The following is a 21,498-nucleotide window of genomic DNA, read 5'->3' as shown; positions in this document are numbered from 1 at the left end:
TGGAGATAGTAAGTAGATGCCTTTTAGGCATGAGATCTGCACCTACAAAAACAAATACCCTTGACTAATGAGTGCCGTAAATTACGAGTTTGTATCATTTTCATATTTATTTTATTATTTTCCCTGTTACAAGGCAACAATTTTGGTGAAGCGCTTTTCACATACCGCATGGAGAAGATGCTTGCATTTAACTAAATGCGTACTATGTATGTGTGATTTTTTTTTTTATGTGTCAAGAATAATGTTTAAAATTGTGTTATTGGGGGAACTTTAACAGTTTAATGACTCAGGGAAATGGAATGAGTAAATTAATTTACGAGCTTGGTCACGGGAACGAATTAAAGATTGAAATGAAGTGAGTTAGAAATTCTCACTTCCTCTATTCTCTGAAACACCTATTTATCCATCTATTCATAATTTGACAGATATTTATTTTGAGGATCTTGGACTGCATCCAAATTAACTGTTTGGCTGAAAACGAATAACCTCACTCACAATCGGGATCCGGGGACGCTATAGGTTTTCCGAGCGGTTCCTGAATGTAGCATGAGCAGACTTTGAGCCAAACTGGCCGATCCTGCACTCCTTCCTTCCTCATCTCTCCTCCGTAGCCCAGCAGCATCACCGCCCCTCCCTCTTCTCCATCCACAAACCCATGACGGTAAGCACCCTCACCGTTTCTTGGTTTGACGCTGTCAACCTTGGACGTTTGGACAATTTCTTTCGTTTTCTTATGCCGAAACAGGCGAATGATTCGACGCAGCAGTCGGTAGAATAGTCCGATTTTAAACAGCACGTCGGGTCACGATCGATGTATGCAGATTGCTGGAGGAATCTTACTGCACTGTCAGGGGTTCGCTTAAGGAGCCGTGGTGTGATTAAGTAAGTAATATCATGGATGATGACATTGCCGGCCATTTCACAGGCTGCAGAAACAAGCACACGGCCATTTCAATAACAGTTGCTACATATGCTTTGGAAAGACACAGACGCTGCCTTGACAACGGATTACTGTATTCTAAAATAATGTGATGTTTAATATTGTAATTAAACTAATTCAGGTGTTGTACCAGATTATACATTGTACCAGTAGTGTAAACACATAGCCATGGGCCCACATTATGTGTCACTATGCGCTTCTTGCTACTGCCTTTTCGGTTCAGTAAATCTGGGTGACCTAATTTATAGATAAAGCAACATCTTCTGACCTAAATGCAACATCTGAGGTAGTGAGCCTGATGAGTCTCTGAATTGGGCAAGCCACAACATTAGTCATCGGGGTCAAATCTGTGTTGCAATGTGGTTTAAATCTCACTCTCCAAATGACCCTGAAATTATGCAACAGGCTTGACAAAAAGTCCCCAAAATAGAAATCTGAACTCCTGATGTTTTAATCCAGAAACATTCGAGTGAGGGGGATAGGGCTACATTTTCCTGTGTAACATTGTTTTTGAGTTACATGGTTTTAGAACCACAATTGTAACATGATACGACAAAAATGTCATTGAGTGAAACAATCGATGAATATTATGACCATGGGATGTATGACGTCATTGAGAGAGTATGCTGGTAATTATTAAAACATTAGAAATGATGTCACTGGAGAGATGGTTTGTTAACTGATTTTTATTGGAGGGATATTAATGGTATAAACAAAGACTGTGAAATAACTAATTGTTCATGAGGAAAACTCACTGAAATGCCAGTTCAGTCATCAGTTCTGATGTAACAATCTCAGCTTCTCACCACCTTTAGAATAATAGCAATACTGCCGCATGAATGGACAGATAAAATAACAACACAGGTTGTGCACGTACTGCACATGCATAACAATTAGTACTAACATTAGCATCAACATTTTTTTTTTTAAATAGCTTTCTTTCAAGGTATTGGGACAAAATGGAAAGTGTTGATGTAAAACATCAGATGTTCATGAGTATAGTCACAGTGAAAGGAAAAGAGTGAAAAAATATTGTTACAATAATCGAGTTTTGAAATGACAAGAAAAAAAACAGTTGTGAAAAAGAACCCATTCCCAATAATTATTAACCGTTTGTTTGCTTGCCTGATAATTCCACTTATTGATTCCCCTTATGTCGCAAATCAATGATGACGTCATAGCAAGAATATAAAAACGTCTGCAGTTACTATATAACCCTTTAGCTTTTATATTGTTATTTTGATGTGATGTCAAATAGTGCATTTGACTGTCTTGACTTACTATCAATAGTGATAGTAATAGTCTAGATTTGTGACTCCCAACATTTATTAATGAAAGTCACACATTTTAAGGTTGAAAAATCTCACGGCACAGCACCAGACAAAAATGTCACAAAAAGTGGACACTGTCAATTAAATACTTTCTTCCATCAATTAGGTAATTCATTTTCTTCTGACTGACTCAGTAAGTCACTGGCATCGATAGATTAGCAAAAATACATGAATAGGTAGGAATTGATTATCTTTGGACCAGTTAAGCGAAATTTGATCATTTCCACAGCACACTTTAAGAGCTCTCACAGCAACTAATGCTTGGAAATCACTGGTGTAGATAGAACGTTTACTATATGTCACTCCATTAAATGGAATAAAAGCTGCAGATGTGAGCCTCAATGTTCTCCAAATTGCATCTTCAGTGTTCATATCCTGGTCAGTGAAAGCAGCAAGTACAAATCACATAGACATCATGGTAACATATCTTGAAGGACCTGTACATTTGACAACAACCATGTTTCTGCTTTCATCCCAGATTCATAAATCACCTTGAGTTACAGTAGTGCATGTGTGCAATGCTATCCTTAATGTATTCAGTTTAGTTTACGTGTTGGCTCATGGAAAACCAATTAGGAATCTGAGATTTCAAAATCTACCAATAAAGAAGAAACATCACAAATTCCATAAAATGTGGTCTGTTGAGCGCAGTGGTTTATAACCTGCCCATATTACATATGAAAGCAAGTTTGGTGATTTATAGAAAAGCTAACACAAGACGAGAATGTGACACCCCTAGCAACCGGGAAAAAAAACATGAATCAGTTTCTTCTTTGTTAAAGCCACAAAAAATAAAGGTGATGAAAAAGTCACAGTTGATACTTTTACAATAATCAAATCTTCGAAAAAGTTGAAGACTTTATGTAGCCAACATAATCAATATTTTGTTGTAACACTGAAACACTTTAGTTGGCAATATATAGATTTTTAAATTAGTTTAAGGCACATGTGCAATTGATATACTGTGGAAAACACATTTCTTTCAGCAACGCTATTACGCTAAATAGAGTGTGGCTCCCTGGTTAACTGCCTAAAGGTCTTGACTGTTATTGGCAAAAGATGTTCAGCTGGGCATACCACGTTGAAAACATATGGGTCCATATAATGACCAAAAATAAATACACATGCAGTGGCAATCAGTAGGCAAAAGGAAACTTCATCTTCAGGTTCAGGTGACAGCAAATGAAGCTGTACTTGGTATTATGTAGGCCGTAGATGTGCTGCTGCCAACTCCGATGATGGAGGCTGCAAACCACTTTGTATCATATGCTCCAGAAGCACAAATGTGTAGGCTTCTTTAGCTTTTCGATTGATTCCTTTAAACACCCCCACACGGTTAGACATTTCTCTTACAGCTTTCAGCTCGAGGAAAGTGCTTTTTCCGCTCAATTTCATTTGAGAGATTCACTCCAACAAGAACATATTTATACAACAATCTGTATGGCAGAATTATTTGTCATTTTAAGACACTCTATCGTCGTTCATAAATATATTAGACTCCATTTGCACAGAAATAGATTACCTAGGCCCGGTGATAGTAGTTTATTAGACGAGTACAGGCTCGCAGATTTGAGAGAGGCAAATCTGCGTCTCTGTGCAGGGATGATGTAATCATTTGGAGACGCCTATCGACACACCTTACACAATAAAAACAATATTGCAGCTGCACCTGCCATGCAGCATGGAATGTATGGTTACAAATTTGAAAAATTCAGAAATTAATTATTAACACTATGTAGCTGTATAACAATAACAGAATATTTCTGAGCAAGGTGATCGCCAGAAACGTTTTGACGGAGCAGAAAAGATAGTTTTGACTTTACAAAACTATTTACTTTTGACTTTACAAATTGTCTTTATGGCAAAAAAATTAAAATTAAATACCGGTTGTATAACTAACATCACCACTAGTAGCAATAAACAGAATCATTCGTTTGATTCACATCGTCTGCCTATCAAGTCCAGTGAATTATGGTGAGCTAAGCAATAAAGATTATTTTATTGCAGTTGACTAAAGTGATGGTCAATTTGTCCCACCATTGAAGAGGAAATATACCATTAATTCAGTCTGAAACCAAATAATATTTGTAGTCATTGTACCTTTTTATTTCATCAGTGCTAAGCCATCATTAGTGTGTTTTGAGCCAGTGATTAAGCCGCACTTTTGTTCCCTGCATTTATCTTTATTACAGCAGTATAAAAATTTTTTAGCAAAGAAGAAGCTATACAGGAGATATTTTTGTTGCAAATTTGAACTGGAGGGCGGTGAGGCATTTAATAGACTTCTCAGAAATGCAACACATTGATGACATTTGGCAGGTATAGCTGAGCTTTGCCACAACAGTGATGTCATAGTAATTTTGCCAATTCCTCCACCTTTTCTTCTTATTTTTTTGGGAAATCTGATAGGGCACAAAATCAAATATACTAATAAAAACTAAAATATTAGATCAATAATTAAATCTTTTTATTAGTGACATGCGGTGAGGTTCATAAGTGGTGAGGCACCGATTCCCACTGGAGCGGATATAAAAATTTGAGCCCAGATAAAGAATAGATTATCCTGTATTTCAATTTTGACCTGAATTGAATCAAGTTGGGCGGCACGGTGGAACGCTGGTTAGCACGTCTGCCTCACAGCGTGGGTGGCTGGTTGGTGCATGGGAGGCCGATTGAGCACTCCAAATTGTCTGTGTGCCCTGCAATTGACTTGCAATCAGTTCAGGGTGTCCCCCGCCTACTGCCTTTAGCCAGCTGGGATAAGGTTGTGACATAAGTGACCTATCGGACATGTTGCTGCAGGAATGGCGTCGGAATTTAGCCGTCATCTAGCACGTGTAGTGTTTGATGCCATATGATTGCAACAGTGGCAACACACGGCAACACGTTCATCAATGGACTTGTTGCGATACATGCGCTTTAAAAAAAAAAAAAACATTTGGTCCTACCATTATGTTCTGAATGCATGGTACCTTCTTGACTTCACGTGCACTCTCAGTTGCTTTTCCAGCTGATCAGAAAGACTATGTGACACAGATTCATGAAATATATTAGACATCAATATATTGAATATCAGCATGTTCAGCATTGTGTGATCAAACATGTTGTATCTTCTCAGACTATATTTATATAGAGCACTTTAAAAACATCCATAGCCGTATACAAAGTGCTGCAATTAATTTAAAATCAGAAATATAAAAACAAAGACATTCTGGTTGCTCATTAGTTGAGCACAACTGTTACCCATGCCATCATAATATTTGACAATACATAGGAAAGATGAAAAAATCAACACAAGCCAACTTTAGCTTGTAGGCCTTCCATACTTTACCACTCCAACAATGTTCCCCAAAGTCTCCACATTGCTGCGATGGCCCACTTTCTTTCATTCCTTAGCTTACTCTTGAATAAAAGTGTCTCCTCATTGTGGCCATCAGCCACATGGTGAAACATTGCATGCCTCACTCTGATTAATATTTTCAATGTGGCTTGCTGCTGTTCTATTTTAAAGTGGAAAACATATTTTCATTCTAAAATGGGTCAGGGTGTGGTGAACTGACTGAACTGGACCTTTTGGTGCCTTTTAATAACAATCACAAATATTGCAGTGTTATTGAAATTTGTATTGGCCTCAGGTTTGACAGATTTTGTCAGATTATGTGCCAACTTTAGCTGATAGCTCTGTTCTACCTTCATTTAATGTACATAATATAATGATTGGATTAAAGACAATGTTTGACATATATCCACATATATTTGGGTGGATGTTATTGTTCACTCGTGCCTGTGGTTTTTCATGTTGGTTAAAACAAAAAACTATCACCCTCTCAATTCGGTTAGCAGCTGTGCAAACAGATTTTTAGTGCACCACAGAGAACCACAGTTTGTTCATTCATCAAAGATTATGCTAAACAATGGCAGCCCATTGTCTCTTTCCGACCATTTTAATGAAGGTTTCATCAAATTAAACGTAAATAATGAAGTGTCATTCATTTTAGTTGAAATAAACATCTTTCACAATAAATAAAGCTCCCATTAGAAGTGAGTGACTGCTTTTATGTGCTCAGTTACTATACGTAATATGTGATGGTGCGTTCCTACTGTCATGCAGCATAAGCTATCCCTCCCTCTTGCAGAAATGCTGCAATGCGTCTGCATCAGCCAAGACTGGGTCAGTGTAACTCAGCTTACAAAGACAGCCACATCAGTGTCCCCATGGCAACAGCCAGTGAGGCTTGTAAAGCCTGTGATTGCTTAAGTTTTGTGTGCGTGTGTGTCCGTGTGTGTAGAGAATATTTTTAATAGGCTTAGAATAACACCGGGGAGATATAAGAGGAGTTGGGGAAGGGTGGGTGGTGGCCCATATAGTACTCAGTACATATGCTAAAGAACAAAATTACAACAATATTTCTAACCTATCCCATATTTCAATTTTGGCTGTGTTTTCTCACCCATCCTATGGTGATCAATTTATCTAACAGTTTTGGATTTGGAGCCTGTCCTAGATCATTCTTTGGATACTTTCTATTTTGTGTGGTTAATGTACGAGTCAGTAAGTAATTGTTTGTCCATGATAATATACATAATTTATGTCAAAGGTGGCAAAAGTACATACAGTGATCCCTCGCTACTTCGCGTTTCGTTTATTGCGGCTTCACTACATTGCGGATTTTCTTTCCAAATGAAAGTCAAAATAAAACTTCTAAATTGAGGAAACATGTCTAACCTGTAGGACAGTTTAGTATCGCTCCAAATGTTCCTTTGCACGTTTTTTTTTCCTTTTTATATTCTTGTTCAAAGCGTAAGGTGCGATGAGTACACTTGCTGTCAGGGTTTCTTCTCCGTTGTTCTTTCTTCTTTGAAAAAGTTGATGGCATCAATGAAGAAGATGATGATGCCAAAGAAGCAGCAAGAGTCATGAGCATGAGTCATGGCCACCAAATTTAGTTTTGCACAACAATAACAACAACGAGGATTTGAAATTGCGTTCGTACAAAGGATTGTACCTTTGGCTGAAATACACTACATGATTCTAGTTAAAGTAACATGAACTATTTTAGGATAAAAATATAAAACTTTAATGTCGATAATGGTCAACGTTCCGTTGTATTCGTCCGCTGTTGGGGTGGTAGAGCAGGCTCCTCTCACACCCTGCAGCTTGCTATATAGCTTTCATTTTGCAATTTAGGGTTCAATTTATTAAATTTAACAAGTATTTAGTTAATCCCCCATAAATAAATAAATAAATAAATAAATAAATAAATACATACATAAATACATAAATAAATTGGTAATTGTGTGAGTGGTTGGTTGGATGGAAAGATGGATAAATGTATAAGTAAATATGTAAATAATAATAATATAAAAAAACAACCCCAACTTGGTGGATTTCACTTGCGGGCATTTTAAAAAGTAATGTATTTAGGTTGTTGAGAGTCTTTTTTTTTTTTTTTTAATAATTTCATTAGAGACTTCTCTTCTACTGCATGTTTATCTTTTTTCTTTGTGTTCTCTTTAGGTCAGAGGATTCTCTAATATCAGAGTGACATCCTTGAGACAGTGGTGTTGGTTAACCCATCAGTCTGTTTCTTCAGAGGTGAGCCATACCTGTGCAAGACAAGGACGAGTACACGGGTTACAGTCTTAATGCTTTATCCCATTGTTATATATTTTTATATACTGGAGCCTGTATGGATCCAAGAATCACCCAGAAAACAGTTCAGTTTGGTGGTGGAGTGGAATGATTATGTTCTGGGGATGTGCAAAACCTTTGCAAGGTGGAAGGCAATATCAATCGACTAAAATATTAAGATGTATTAGCTACCTCTTACTTTCCCAATGATAAAAGGGGTCAAATTTTGCAGCAGAATCGTTACTAGTTCTCCTGCAGTATCTGCTGTGATATAATTCAACTGAAAGTGCCAGCTACCTCTGCAGTGGATCTGGTCTTCAGCCTCTTTAGTAATCAAGGCTTTGGACCATTGAGACTTTGTCATACAAGGACTAAAGGGTTGGCCTTCAGGCATTCCATGGTTACCAAGTCCAAAGTTCCTCTTGTAAAAATTAAAGCTGAAAGTGGCAGTGCATTTTGAAGGTGGAAAGCTTAGCAACTGAAGGCTTTTTGAACCCATGGTGTTCGGACAGACAGGAGGTAGAACAAGTCAGAGAAGTGTGACCAATGTAAGACGACGTTAACGTAGAAGAAGATGGCTTTGAATATGAGGAGAGAGGTTCTTCTATGAAATGCGGAGTGTAATGGGCAGTTTGGTGTCGTGAAGTCAGTGAAGTTGCTGTAGGACAAGCATGATGAGACTTGTGTGAGTGAATCGTGTCAAACTGAGAGCAGCGGCGTTCAAAATGGGGTTGGCTGAATTTCACGTCTTGTCTCTCTAGCTTTTAAGTGTGACTACTTTGGGATGTGGGACCCCATTTTGTTCATTTGTGGTTTAAATTTAGACAGGTTATTGTAAAATGTTTGTGCACTCTCCCTAGGTCTATTCTCTGCTCATTGGCTTGGCTGGAAATAAATTGCTGATACTAAGTGGGCAGAGCTCTGACCAGGGAGGTGACATCCTTCTTCAAGGTGGGGCCTTTACCTGGCAACACTTCTCTGATATCATCTCCAGCACACAAGTAAGTAGAATATATATATTTCTTGACTTTATCGTGATTAGTTTTTTAGACTGTTTTCCTTTTGCTTCTATGCACATGTTTATAGGTGCAAACAGTCCTTTCCAAGGTTTCCCCCAAGCAGCCATCAAGGCTTACTGTTTCCTGTCAAGGAGACGGGGGCTGGAGCTCCCTGGGCCAAAGCCAGGAGTTTCAAAATATTCTGGAATATCGTTTGAACCCTGAGCCTCACCTTACCAGTATGGAAGGGGTAACAGTGTTTACAGAGTACGTCTCAGAGACAGTAGATGTGCCGTCACCCTTTGAACTTCTAGAGCCACCAACCTCTGGAGGATTTCTGAAACTTTCCAAACCTTGCTGCTACATCTTTCCTGGAGGAAGAGGAGACTCTTCTTTGTTTGCTGTCAATGGGTTTAACATCTTGGTGGATGGTGGCTCTGACAGGAAGTCTTGCTTCTGGAAGCTGGTGCGGCACCTTGATAGGATTGACTCTGTTCTGCTCACCCACATCGGGGCAGACAACCTTCCTGGCATTAATGGCTTGTTCCAAAGAAAGATTGCAGAACAGGAGGAGGGCAACCAAGGATCTGGTTCAAGCAGCAGTGCCGAGTTGATGAAGAACCTAATATCCCCTGAGCTTGGCATTGTGTTTTTGAATGTCCCTGAGAAGCTTTGGATGCCAGAATCCACTCTAAAAGTGAAACGAAGCATTGAGGAAGCATCTCTCACACTGCAGTACCTCAATAAACTAGGTATCACACCTGAACCGCTTCACAGGGCGGTGACTAACACTATTGAACCCATCACGCTCTTTCATAAACTTGGAGTGGGAAAGTTAGACATGTATGTGCTCAACCCTGTCAAAGAGAGCAAAGAGATGCAGTTTCTTATGCAAAAATGGTCTGGGAACAGCAAAGCCAAGACTGGTATTCTGATGTCCAATGGAAAAGAAGGTGAAATATCTGTTCCCTATTTGACATCAGTTACTGCCCTCATTGTTTGGGTTCCTCACCGTCCGACAGAAAAGATAGTCAGGGTGCTCTTTCCTGGAAATGCACCACAGAATAAAATATTTGAGGGCCTTGAGAAATTAAAACATCTTGACTTTCTGAGATACCCAATAGCTACTCAAAAAGACCTTTCTTCTGGTGCACCGCTGCCCATTATCAAACAAACTAAAATGAAATCAAGAACTGAAAGCAAAGAGAGTCTCAAAGCTTCACCAAAACCAAACTCAAAAATAACCAAGAAAGATGTCGGGCAGGATGAAGAGTCCCGTAGTGAAACTACCAAGGAAAATAAAGTGGAAAAGAAAGATGATAAAAAAATAAAAAGTCCAAGTCTGAAGGCTACCAAACAACTGAAAAATAGTGAGGTTGCCCCTGTGACAGGAAAGTCAGAGAAGAAGATAGCTGACAAAAGTGGCAAAATTAATAAAGTGTCTCGAATGGATGAAAAGAAAGACAAGGAGAAAAAGGAAATTAAAAAGGACAAAGTCAAAAAGGATGAAAATATAAGAAAAGAGGAGAAGAAGGAAAAGAAGGAACTCAAAAAGGATAAGCCAGAATTGAGAAAAATGATGAAACCTGACCTAAAGCCACTCACCCCTGAAGTGAGAAAAACTTTACATAAGGTCAAGACTCAGACTAAGACCAAGACAGAAAAAAATGCAACCGCTAAGGTGCATGTGAATGGTAAAAAACAAATTCCAGAGAACCTTCGTGAAGAGGTTGCAGCAGCAGCACTTGCAGATAGGTCCATTGTGTCATCCCCGGAGGACCTTACTGAGGACTTTGAGGCTCTGAAAAGAGAAGAGCTATCCAAACCCAAGAATGAGGCAAACCAGATATCCGAGGTCTCCCTTCACAAAGATACTAAAGTTTCAAAGTCATTTCCTCCTGAAGACAAAATGACATCCTTTTGTACAAATACAGAGACCATTTCATCAATGTTCCCTGAGAAACCAGATGAATACAATACAGACAAGAAAACATCAGAACAGACAAAATCTCCTCAAAGGAAATATTCAAACAGCGGCATTTACAAGAATTATGAAGACGTGACATTTGATGATTATGGCAGATATTCTGCAAAGGATGACTCAAAAGACATATCAAAGAAGAGTGATAGCTCAGAGGAGGATGATAATGTAATTGAAAAAGCTGAGCTTGAGGGAACAGAAGATGATGCAGTTGTCAAGTATAAAACACAGGAGATTATAAAAGAGAAGTTTGGAAAAGAATTGGAAAACAGACAAACCACACAACTGACCTCATCCACAGCAGCACCGTCTGGACAAGGATTCGGAGCATCGGCCTCAGAGCTCTTCTCTTTTATCCAAGATGAAACCATCCCTGGTTACTCTGAGACCGAACAGACCATCTCTGATGAGGAGATCCATGATGATACAGAAGAGAGAATGCCACAGTTACGATATAATGTTGGATCTTATGACGTCTCGGTTCCCGATGCCCTGAAAACCTTTGACTCCATCCACGGTTTGAAAGAAATGAAAAGCTCTGCTGTATCTAATGTTGTAGACGTCAGACTCAAAGCCCTCATGGGAGGTCAAGAGTCTGAGATTTCATCTTACCCATCTGTTATTACAGCTCCTCTTGCTGAAGAAGAACACATATCATCTGCCACATCCATAACCGAATATGACAAGGTGTCTTCATTTGCTACATCTGTCGCTGAAGACCAATCCATTGCATCTGTTACAGCCCCTCAGATTGAGGAAGTTGGAAGGAACGTCCTCCTTCTTGATACTAACAATGCACCATCATATACAGAAGGCAACCAAGGAAAGGACTATCTCCATTCTGCAGGCACCATTTCGCCCACCTCCTCTCTGGAAGATGACAAATGTTTTAAGTCTCCTTCCTCTGACGAATACCAACCCAACATCCATGAAATGGAAAGTGATGCCAAGGCCAATGCTGTTCATGATGAAGATGACGAGGAGGAAGATGAGGATGAGGATCAAACTCCCAATGTTGACATCCCACTCGGTAAACTCCAAGAGGGCTATGAACACGCTGCATCCCTGCTGCTTAGAGAGAAAGAGAAACCACCCTCTCCAGCTATTTCTCCTCCCAAACAACAGTCTTCCATGCAGATTGTCAACAAACAAATATCTCCATTTAGTACAGATGGAATCGTGACCACCACTGGAATACAACCTGTATCGCCAACTTTACCTCTTGTCACCGGTTTGTCCCATGTAAGGCAAGACAGTGACGAGAGATGTCCGAGTCCAGATGACAGCACTATGAAACTTGCTTCACCCACACAGTCAGTGCCGACAAGCAGTAGCTACTCCCCAGCAGAAGAAAAGTCCTTAAAGACTGAAGATAAAAATGAAGCGGTGACCGCACTGAAATTTGACAAAGTAGAGAAGTCAGTCACCATTTCTGATAATACATCCTTCATTGGACTGCCAGATGACAAAACAACATCAGAGACTTCAGAAGAATCTGAAGAAGACAGTATAGAGGAAGATGCCTATTTCACAAAAAAAAATCTTCAGCCAGCTGTTAAGGCCAAACTTATGGAGGCAAAAGAAGGATGCTTCCTGGATGACGACTTGACAAATGAGACAAAGACAGACATTGAAACCTTAGAAAAGGCTCCAAGTGCAGATGACAAACCTAAATCTCAAATTATGAACTTGGATGAGGATGAAATAAATAATTTCCCAAGTAGATTAGAATCAAGGTTCTCTCCAGCAAATCCAAGTATTTCACAAAAGTGTCAAGAAACCTCTGAAATAACAGATGCGTCTTTGAAAGAGCCAGAGAAAAGTGTTAAATTTGGTATGTGTGATTTTCCAGAGAAGGAGACTAAAGAGAAAGCCATCTATATAAGGCAAGACACACCTTATGTGCATGGCAAAACATTCTCTTACGGTGACATTTATGATAGCAAACAGAGTTCTGTGGAGTCCGATTCATTTCGTCAGGAGTCCTTAGATAAGATTGAGAAAGACATTTCAAGGGATAAAATGGGTTTGCCACTCGACACAGTAACAGCAACAGAAAAAGTCACAGAGAAGGATGAACTGAGAAAAGAACCTTCCACTCCATCATGGCATGACTCTAAAAGCACGGCAGCTATCCAATCAGTGGTCAAAGAGGCTACAGAAACTGAGCCGGCAATTGTGGGAAGTCAATTTGCTTCAGCGGTAGATAAGTCTCCAGCATCTTCTACTTTCCTTTCGTCAGAGAAAGATCCGTTGTCTTTCCCAGTGCAAGCCCATCTCCTTCAATCATCAATGTATTCCTCCATGATAGCCGTCAAAGCTGGCCATGACGATAACAACAAAGGCGCATGTTTGGAGATTAATATGCAGAAACTGACATCCAGGGATGAGGAAGATTATGATGATGATGAGGTTGATGATGAGGATGATGAGGATGAGGAAGATGAAGAAGATGAGGATGATAATAGTGCTCTTGATTCTGACATGGAGAAAAGTACGAAAGAAAAGTCTGAGAAGGAAATAGAAAGTCCTGTGAATGAAATCTTTAGCTCCGACAAGCCTGAATTAATGGTTTCCATGGCTGGATATGGCTTTAAAAGTCAAGAGAAACCAGCTGTGAAAGAAAACCTCCCTGGCTCACTCGCAAAAGTAGAAGCAGATGAAAATAAGGCAGACTGCACATTCTTGGGTGGAAATTCAAAAGAGGCTTCAGCATGTTTCTCTGGCTACTCCTCAGAGTTACACCTGGAGGGAAGTGATCTTAAGGAATCCCTTTTACCAAATCAGACCACAGACAAAAGTAAAGAGGATATTACCTTGACGTTATCAAAGAGAAATCTTTACCAGAATGATGATGACGACGATCTTGATTTTGACAAACCTCGGTCGCCAGATCACCTAAGCAAGAAATCGCCAGACACAAGCTTTCAGTACACGACCACTGCTGCCCCTGGGTATTCCTCTTCCTCTGCCTATAGCTACTCCTCATCTACGTCAGGCTCCTTCTCGACAAGCCGTCAGCTTGGAGAAGAGCTGGAGACACCTGCCTCAGCTGAGCCACTGTTTGAGTACTCCTCCTTTAAAGAAGAACATTCCCCAGTTAGAGACTCTCCCTTTTCCAATTTAACTGGCACCAAAGATGATTATCTTGAAGTGTCTGAGAAACAGAACACTGTTACAACCACAGCAGAATCTACCTCTAGCTTGGCCCACTTTTCACCCCGTGACCCATTTGAGGGAGTCAAATCTTTCCCTCTACATTCATCCACTGCTTCTGCTGAAGACAAAAAGGAACACGCATCTTTGGGCAGCCGTTTGGATAAACACCCTCAATCAGACTGCTTCTATAAGTCTGAGTGGTCTGAGGTGTCAATTTTGGACTCTGCAAAAGGCTTTGGGGACTCACTAACTTTGCACTCTCAAGAATCAGCACTCTCAAAAGAGGCAGCTGGGGCTGCTCTGTTCAGTGTCACTTCTGCACCACGACCGGACGCTGAAGGAAAACATTACTTTGAGGAGACTGACAGCAGCGAAGAAGAGGACAAGGGAGATCATATGCAGGAGATGACTCGAATAGCCCCCTCCAGTGGACTCACGGGTAACTTGACATTTTCTGACAAGCCCGTTTCTTTCACTGAAAGTGAAAAGAAAAGCAGTGCATTCCCCGATGTTCTCGGGTCCTACGTGTTGTCACCACATCCAGCCAGCAAGCCGGAACCGACCAACGAAACCGCAGAAGTCAGTGCAAGTTCAACCAATCTTGCTGGCACTGCAGCTAGTGGTGAAGCTGTAGGTACAGCCAGGGTGGAGTCCAGAGAGGGTGCTGGAGGCTACAGGAGCTCCTATGAATGGGAAATGTCCAAGCCTCAGATAGGGAGGATGCCTGGTGACTCTCCTCCCCATTATCGTCATGACGATGAGTTTGAAGAGGATTGTGAAATGGAGCCAGAGCACCCAGCACGCCCACTTTCTCTCTCATCGACTAATGAGCCATTTCACTCTCCCTTCTACGATGAGTGCAGTCAACAAGGGCAGGATGATGATGACGACGATGATGATGATGATGATGATGATGATGATGACAGTGATCAGGATATTGCTGGTAAAGCACCCAAAGGAGCAGCCGCTCCATATGCAAGCCACACCACTCCCGGATATTCATCCTGCGAGTACAAGCAGCGTAAAACTGACCTTTCACCTTCCTTTATCAACCCATGCATGCAGCAGCTATGTAGTGATGAAGATGATGACGATCAGGAACAGCAAAGTGACCAGTCACAGGAGGGAGATGAACATGACATGTCAGTTAAGAGAAGGGCTCATAAGCAGCCCCACCATCATAGCAGCAGCTCTTTCCATCAAGCCGACGGCACGTCAGCACGGTTGGGTCTGGCGACAGAGGACACGCCACCGACTTCAATCAGTGAGTCTCTCGCTTCTCAGTCAGACTCTGAAGTGCCTCCAGGAACAGAGGAGTACCCATCAGTCACCGGCGAAGGCAACAATGATTCCGACGAGGATTCAGACTACATGCCTATCGACAAAATATCCGCCGCAGGTGAAAGCAGTCGTCATCCTACCTCCTGGAATAGTAACGATCCGGTTCCTACACATCGAAAGGACCCTTACCCCCCCCCTCCTCGCCCTGATGTCTGCATGGTGGATCCTGACTCTTTGGGTAATGTTAAAAAAGACCCTAAAACTAAAGGCCTGAAGAAAGCATCCGGGAAAATGAAATCAGCATCACCAGCCAAACGCAAGCGGTCCCCCTTGCCTGGGAAACAGACATCATCTCCTCGTGCTGCATCACTGAAAAAGAAGGAAGCTGACAAGAGCTCACGTATGTCTCGCTTGTCGGATGGACAAGGCTCAAAAGATGATGATCTCTCCAGGTCAAGCTACAACCCTGGCAAAGCGCTCACTTTGGGTAATGGAATCATTATAGTACATGCTCTAGAAAAATACAAGCTTTTCAGAAAGTGTTTCATCTTTTCCTTTCTTGTGACCTACCAGGCTCTCAAAAGGCTGGTTCGACAGCTCCCATTTATGTTGACATGGCCTATATTCCCAACCACTGCAGCGCTAAGAACGTAGATCAAGAATTCTTCAAACGTGTACGCTCTGCATACTATGTGGTGAGCGGGAATGATGCTGCGAGTGGTGAACCGAGCCGAGCAGTTCTCGATGCGCTGCTGGATGGCAAAGCCCAATGGGGGTTAAATCTTCAGGTGAATTTAAAGCTCTCAATTGTTTTGCATTTATTGAAACTTATATTGCTGCTTAACACACTTTAAAGTTATAAATAAGGATGAACAATTAATTGCGTTTGCAAAAAAAATTCCGATTTGATAAAAGGTGTTTTACCAATCGTAAAACCTTCCATTTAAATATTCATAAAGACGCCGTAAGGAAGGGAGGTGAAAGGTAGAGAGGGGAAAGCCGACAGAGATGTCATTGTTGTAATTAATTTTTATTTTCCGTCTTATGAGATTTCTGGGCAAGTATCTTTTTGCCTTGTGATGTTAAACAAAAACTTCACAGTGTGAGTTGTGTGGTTGCTGTTGTGATTTGCATATGTCAGTAGGAAACGGTGTGTGAGAGATTTGACTTTACATTGTCTTCTGCCTCCCTCTGGACGTAAAGGAGTCCTAAAAGGCTGGGTTCTTTGAACTGCTGTTTGGTGGATAGGACTTAGGACCCATCTCCCCACCCCAAGGCAGATCTCGTCGACCTTAGAGAACCCATAAAACGAGCCAGAACATATCTAGTCGCAACGTGTAGCCCAGGGGTCGGGAACCTATGGCTCGCGAGCCAGATATGGCTCTTTTGGCGATGTTAAAAACGTTATTAAAAAGAATACATTAGTACACTCAAAAAATCGTTGGTCTTAATTAAAATAAATGCATTTACCGTATTTGCCGGTGTATTGGTCGACCTTTTTCGATCCAAAATCGACCGAAAAAAATCGACCTCGACTTATACACCGAGTCATAAAATTTAACTTCGTATTCATCGCTTCAAATGTGATGGTAACCAAGGCCGTTTCTCATGCATCTCATTGTGCGTTGCACTTAGAAAATTTGAACCGGGCGGCGTACGCGAGTGCGCGGCCCGCTGGAAGTCGAATGAGGCGCCGCGATCTCCTCCGCGGTGCTTATAAACAGCCGATCCGCTCGGCGGGGGCTATTTTCGGCCACTTGGCGCGTGCGCACGGCCTCCCGGATGTGCCGGGCGGGTGCGCGAGCTCGCCGGCCTCTGGAAGTCGAATGAGGCGCCGCGATCTCCTCCGCGGTGCTTATAAACAGCCGATCCGCTCGGCGGGGGCTATTTTCGGCCACTTGGCGCGTGCGCACGGCCTCCCGGATGTGCCGGGCGGGTGCGCGAGCTCGCCGGCCGCTGGAAGTCGAATGAGGCGCCGCGATCTCCTCCGCGGTGCTTATAAACAGCCGATCCGCTCGGCGGGGGCTATTTTCGGCCACTTGGCGCGTGCGCACGGCCTCCCGGATGTGCCGGGCGGGTGCGCGAGCTCGCCGGCTGCTGGAAGTCGAATGAGGCGCCGCGATCTCCTCCGCGGTGCTTATAAAGTGCCGATCCGCTCGGCTTGGAGCTATTTCCGGCCTCCCGTTGGTGCCGGGCGGCGTGCGCGAGCTCGCCGGCCGCGATCTCCTCCGCGGTGCTTATAAACAGCCGCATGCGCACGGCCTCCCGGAATTTGAACACATTTCGTCAATAAATTTCGCATATTGAATTTTGAAGTTTAATATAATGCAACAATTGAGCTCGACTTATACAAAGGATATATCTTAAAATCGTAAATTTCCGTCGAATTTTAGGGGGTCGACTTATACACCGAGTCGACCTGTACACCGGCAAATACGGTAATTGTATTTGACCTATTGTTTTTTTTTTCAAATGGTATGGCTCTCACAGGAAATTATTTTAAAAAAATGGGCATTTATGGCTCTGTCCGCCAAAAAGGTTCCCGACCCCTGGTCGAGACACTGACCCCTCCCACAGCCCATGGGAAGGCATCCTCAAATCCATCATGGGTCCTTTTTTTTTTTTTTTTTTTATTATGTCTGAGGTCTCTCATGTGTTGATGTGTCAAACAAGGTTCAAGAATAAGAAATTTGAAATTAAAATAGCTAAGAAATTAATAAGATAATAGGGTGGCACTGGTTGGCACATCACAGTTCAGAGGTGGCAGGTTTGCATGTTTTCCCCATGCCTGCGTGGGTTTCCTCTGGGTATTCTGGTTTCCTCCCACATTCCAAAAGCATGCATAGTAGGCCGATTGAACACTCCAAATTGTCCGTAGGTGTGAGTGTGTGGGCCCCGTGGTTGGCTGGCAACCGGTTCAGGGTGTCTCCCACCTACCGCCAGAAGTCCAATGGGATATGCTCCAGCACACCTGCGACCCTCGTGAGAATAGTGGTCGAAAAATTAACAACTGAATAATAAAATAAGAAATATAATGAAAAATTAATTTTAGAAATTTGGAAGTTTTTGAATAATAAATTTCCTGCATCAGATGTGATATATCCAGATGTTCTGTGTTCAGGTGACGCTGATCCCGACTCATGACACAGAAGTGACTCGTGAGTGGTACCAGCAGAATCATGAGCGTCAGCAGGAGCTCAACATCATGGTCCTGGCCTCAAGCAGCACCGTTGTTATGCAGGATGAATCTTTCCCCGCCTGCAAGATCGAGTTTTAGGAATGCTGTCATACACCTGGCTTCCATACTGTTTGAATAACTATCTCAAGCCTAATAATGTGTTTTTGTCCCTTTTGTGGTAACTTTACAGAAAGACTAAAATAAATTCATATCGTATTTTTTTTTTTTTACATTAACCATTGAGCTTGTTTTGTCTGTCACAACAATTACTACGTGTCCTCATGACATCATTTCAGAGACAGTGGCTGTCACTGTCATGACACTAATTTTTAAACAATAGAAAAGGTAAAAAGGCAGTTTCTGCAAAGAATTTCCTTCAAATGGTTTATATATGCAGTAAGTACTACACTTTTCTTGCACCTTAAGGCCAATACTATTTGCTGCCCTACCCAGTATCTCAGTTTAAAAGTTATTTTTGCAGTATAGCTGATCAGATTAAAACATTGTGATGGTAGAAAATAACTATCGTGATCAATTTTCTCATAGTTCCGGTGTTTGAACTTTGTGCCTCCGATTAATATCGTGAAATAGAGAATATTAAAATAGAGGCCACAGTGTCCTTTCAGTGTCTTTCAAATATATTTGCTGTAGCATAGGAACGATTTTATTCAAACTTCCATATGGTTGTGAACTATTTCTATGATAATAACCAGTTACATTTAGAATTGATGTGAATTTGACCAATAATTTCTTAGTAATTTTTTTTCCTATAGTCTTTGATATTTGTTTTCCGTTTATGTGAGGTTGGTATCCTGTTCAGAGAAATGCAGTCAGATGTGATGTCAAAAGAAACGGTCGACCAATCCTTGATGTTCTGTCTTTTCATAAAGTGCTTTTGAAGGAAGATGTTGAACCTCATATCAGCTGCTGCATCTTTGGGATCTTTTTCCAAAGCTGTGTCCAAGGTTGAAGAATGTACGAGGATAGTGAGAGAGTTTGTGTTTGCACACTGGACAAAATATGGGCTGGTATTATTACAGTGGGAGACCCATGTGCCTTTTAGTCCTGTTGTGGTAGGAGAGTGCAAGGGTGGAAATCTTTATTTGTTGTTGAGACTGGACATGAGCAGTTGTGAAAGAGGATTTGACAAGCGAGTCTCCATAGTTTTTGTGATTTTTGACGGTGACGCGAGTGCACAAAAAGCATGTACTGCAAGTATAGCACTTTCTAAAGCATCAAATCAGCGTTTTGGTCATTGATTTCCACAAGCTGCCAGTTAAAAAGCACAAATAACAACCAGTGTACGAAATTAAAAGCAGTTTTTCCTATTTACTTTATGAAAATAATGCAATGATTAAAAACTTTTTCAGTAGGTTTAAATGATTTAATGTATTTGAACGCAATCATTTTAGTTTTCCCCAAAATACACTTATCATCCAGAAACCGGGACAGTCGCAACATAAAATTGGGATGCTGTGGAATTCTAAAAATTCTGCTTCTCACCGCAGTATAAAGGTCCAGACTTGTACTGTATTGCAGACTGCAGGGATAATAGGAAACATCCCTTTCAAAACTTCTGAGCTCCAACATTAAAGGGCTCTGGTGGAAAATTAAAGCAATATAGTTCAAGTAAAATTCTAATTGACATTCTGTCAAAACTGGAGTCAAAGCAAATTTGTTCAAATGTGATGAGGACAAGATTGTCACTTTGAAAACTTTAGTAAATAACATATTTCTGGACAAAAGACTGAATTGAACAAATTATACGCCTAAGCACATCTTTCTGTTTTGATATTCTTTCATAGACTGAAAATGCTCATAATTGTTTATCAATAAATTACTATTCACGTGGCTTTTTTTCTTCAAACTTTCATTTAATTGCTTTGTGATTTATTAATTCATTTGTTGAACTGGTGACTTTAATAATAATTCTTAGCATTTATGTTGTGGAATTTGTATTATTTTCATATACCAACCAGAACCAAATGAATCATCAGATTACAGGACCAACAAAAACCAGGGTCAACATTTTTAGATCCGCAAGTCATCAGATTACAGGACCAACAAAAAACAGGGTCAACATTTTTAGATCCGCAAGTCGATACAGTTGTTATGGCATATTAATCAGTTTCCTATAGTGATGTATGTACTGTATTGTACATAAGGACAATGGCTCTTCTCTTTAACAGAAAACAGGCTGCAGGCAGACGCTTCAGTTGATTTGAATGTGATGATGCAGATTACCTTTATGTTCTCTGTGGAGGACTTAGAAATATCCTGGTTGCCTTGTTTACCGCTCATCTAACGGCTTACTGTGGCCAGCAGCACATCTCCAAGTCATAAGAGCACTTTTCACAAATAACGAGCATGCATCATTTAACGATCCATGTATTTCTTTGGGTGACAGGAAACAATGTCAAGATGGTGTTTCTTTTGTTTCCGCCTATATGAGCGATGTTATATGTAATATTTCTGCATTAAACAGACTAGTAATAACTATGATATTTGCATATGAGAAGGACATTACTGTACTACCTATGATTCAGACATAGTAAAATATCCATATTTGACTGCTACATTTTCACTGAATGTGATTTGAGTCCTGCTGTCCTCCACTAAGCAATGCTTGTCTGTGCATGTGTACCCTCTGAATTCTCCCAGATGACTATAGTACATGAGAAAATAACTTTTGTTTTACAGTTCGAGATTAAGGATACTCCGTCCAGTACTGTGGAAGTTCATGTGAAATGACTGTTGTACTGCAAAGAAAGCCTTGGGATTTATTTATTCTTTTTGCTTCGTACCCCCCTCCCCCCCGTCTCCTGTTTTGAGTGCAATATTCTGTTTTACTCCTCAAATGTGTAAAAGTAAAAAAATAAAAAGATAGCTACTGTCTTAAGAGGAAAGTACGATGAAGACAAATAAATGATCATTTACTGAAGCAAAATGTCTCCAATCTTGTATTACTGTTACTAATACAGCATGAAAAGTTGCAATA

At 40.9% G+C, this 21,498-nt stretch overlaps 1 protein-coding gene across 1 annotated transcript; it reads left to right on the top strand.

The window, feature by feature from the left end:
• The first annotated feature begins 533 nt into the window (after window positions 1–533).
• map1aa (microtubule-associated protein 1Aa) lies at window positions 534–21,447 on the top strand. The gene is made up of 6 exons (XM_049717751.1): window positions 534–661; window positions 7,790–7,867; window positions 8,764–8,904; window positions 8,990–15,809; window positions 15,896–16,110; window positions 18,444–21,447. The coding sequence occupies exons 1-6, from the start codon at window positions 656–658 to the stop codon at window positions 18,597–18,599; spliced, it is 7,416 nt and encodes a 2,471-aa protein (XP_049573708.1). The 5' UTR covers window positions 534–655; the 3' UTR covers window positions 18,600–21,447.
• The last annotated feature ends 51 nt before the right edge of the window (window positions 21,448–21,498 follow it).

This window comes from Syngnathus scovelli, chromosome 4, assembly GCF_024217435.2.
Source record: "Syngnathus scovelli strain Florida chromosome 4, RoL_Ssco_1.2, whole genome shotgun sequence".
Taxonomy (NCBI): Eukaryota; Metazoa; Chordata; class Actinopteri; order Syngnathiformes; family Syngnathidae; genus Syngnathus; species Syngnathus scovelli.
Note: the sequence above shows the minus strand (reverse complement) of the source record. Positions and strands in the feature narration are given on the sequence as shown.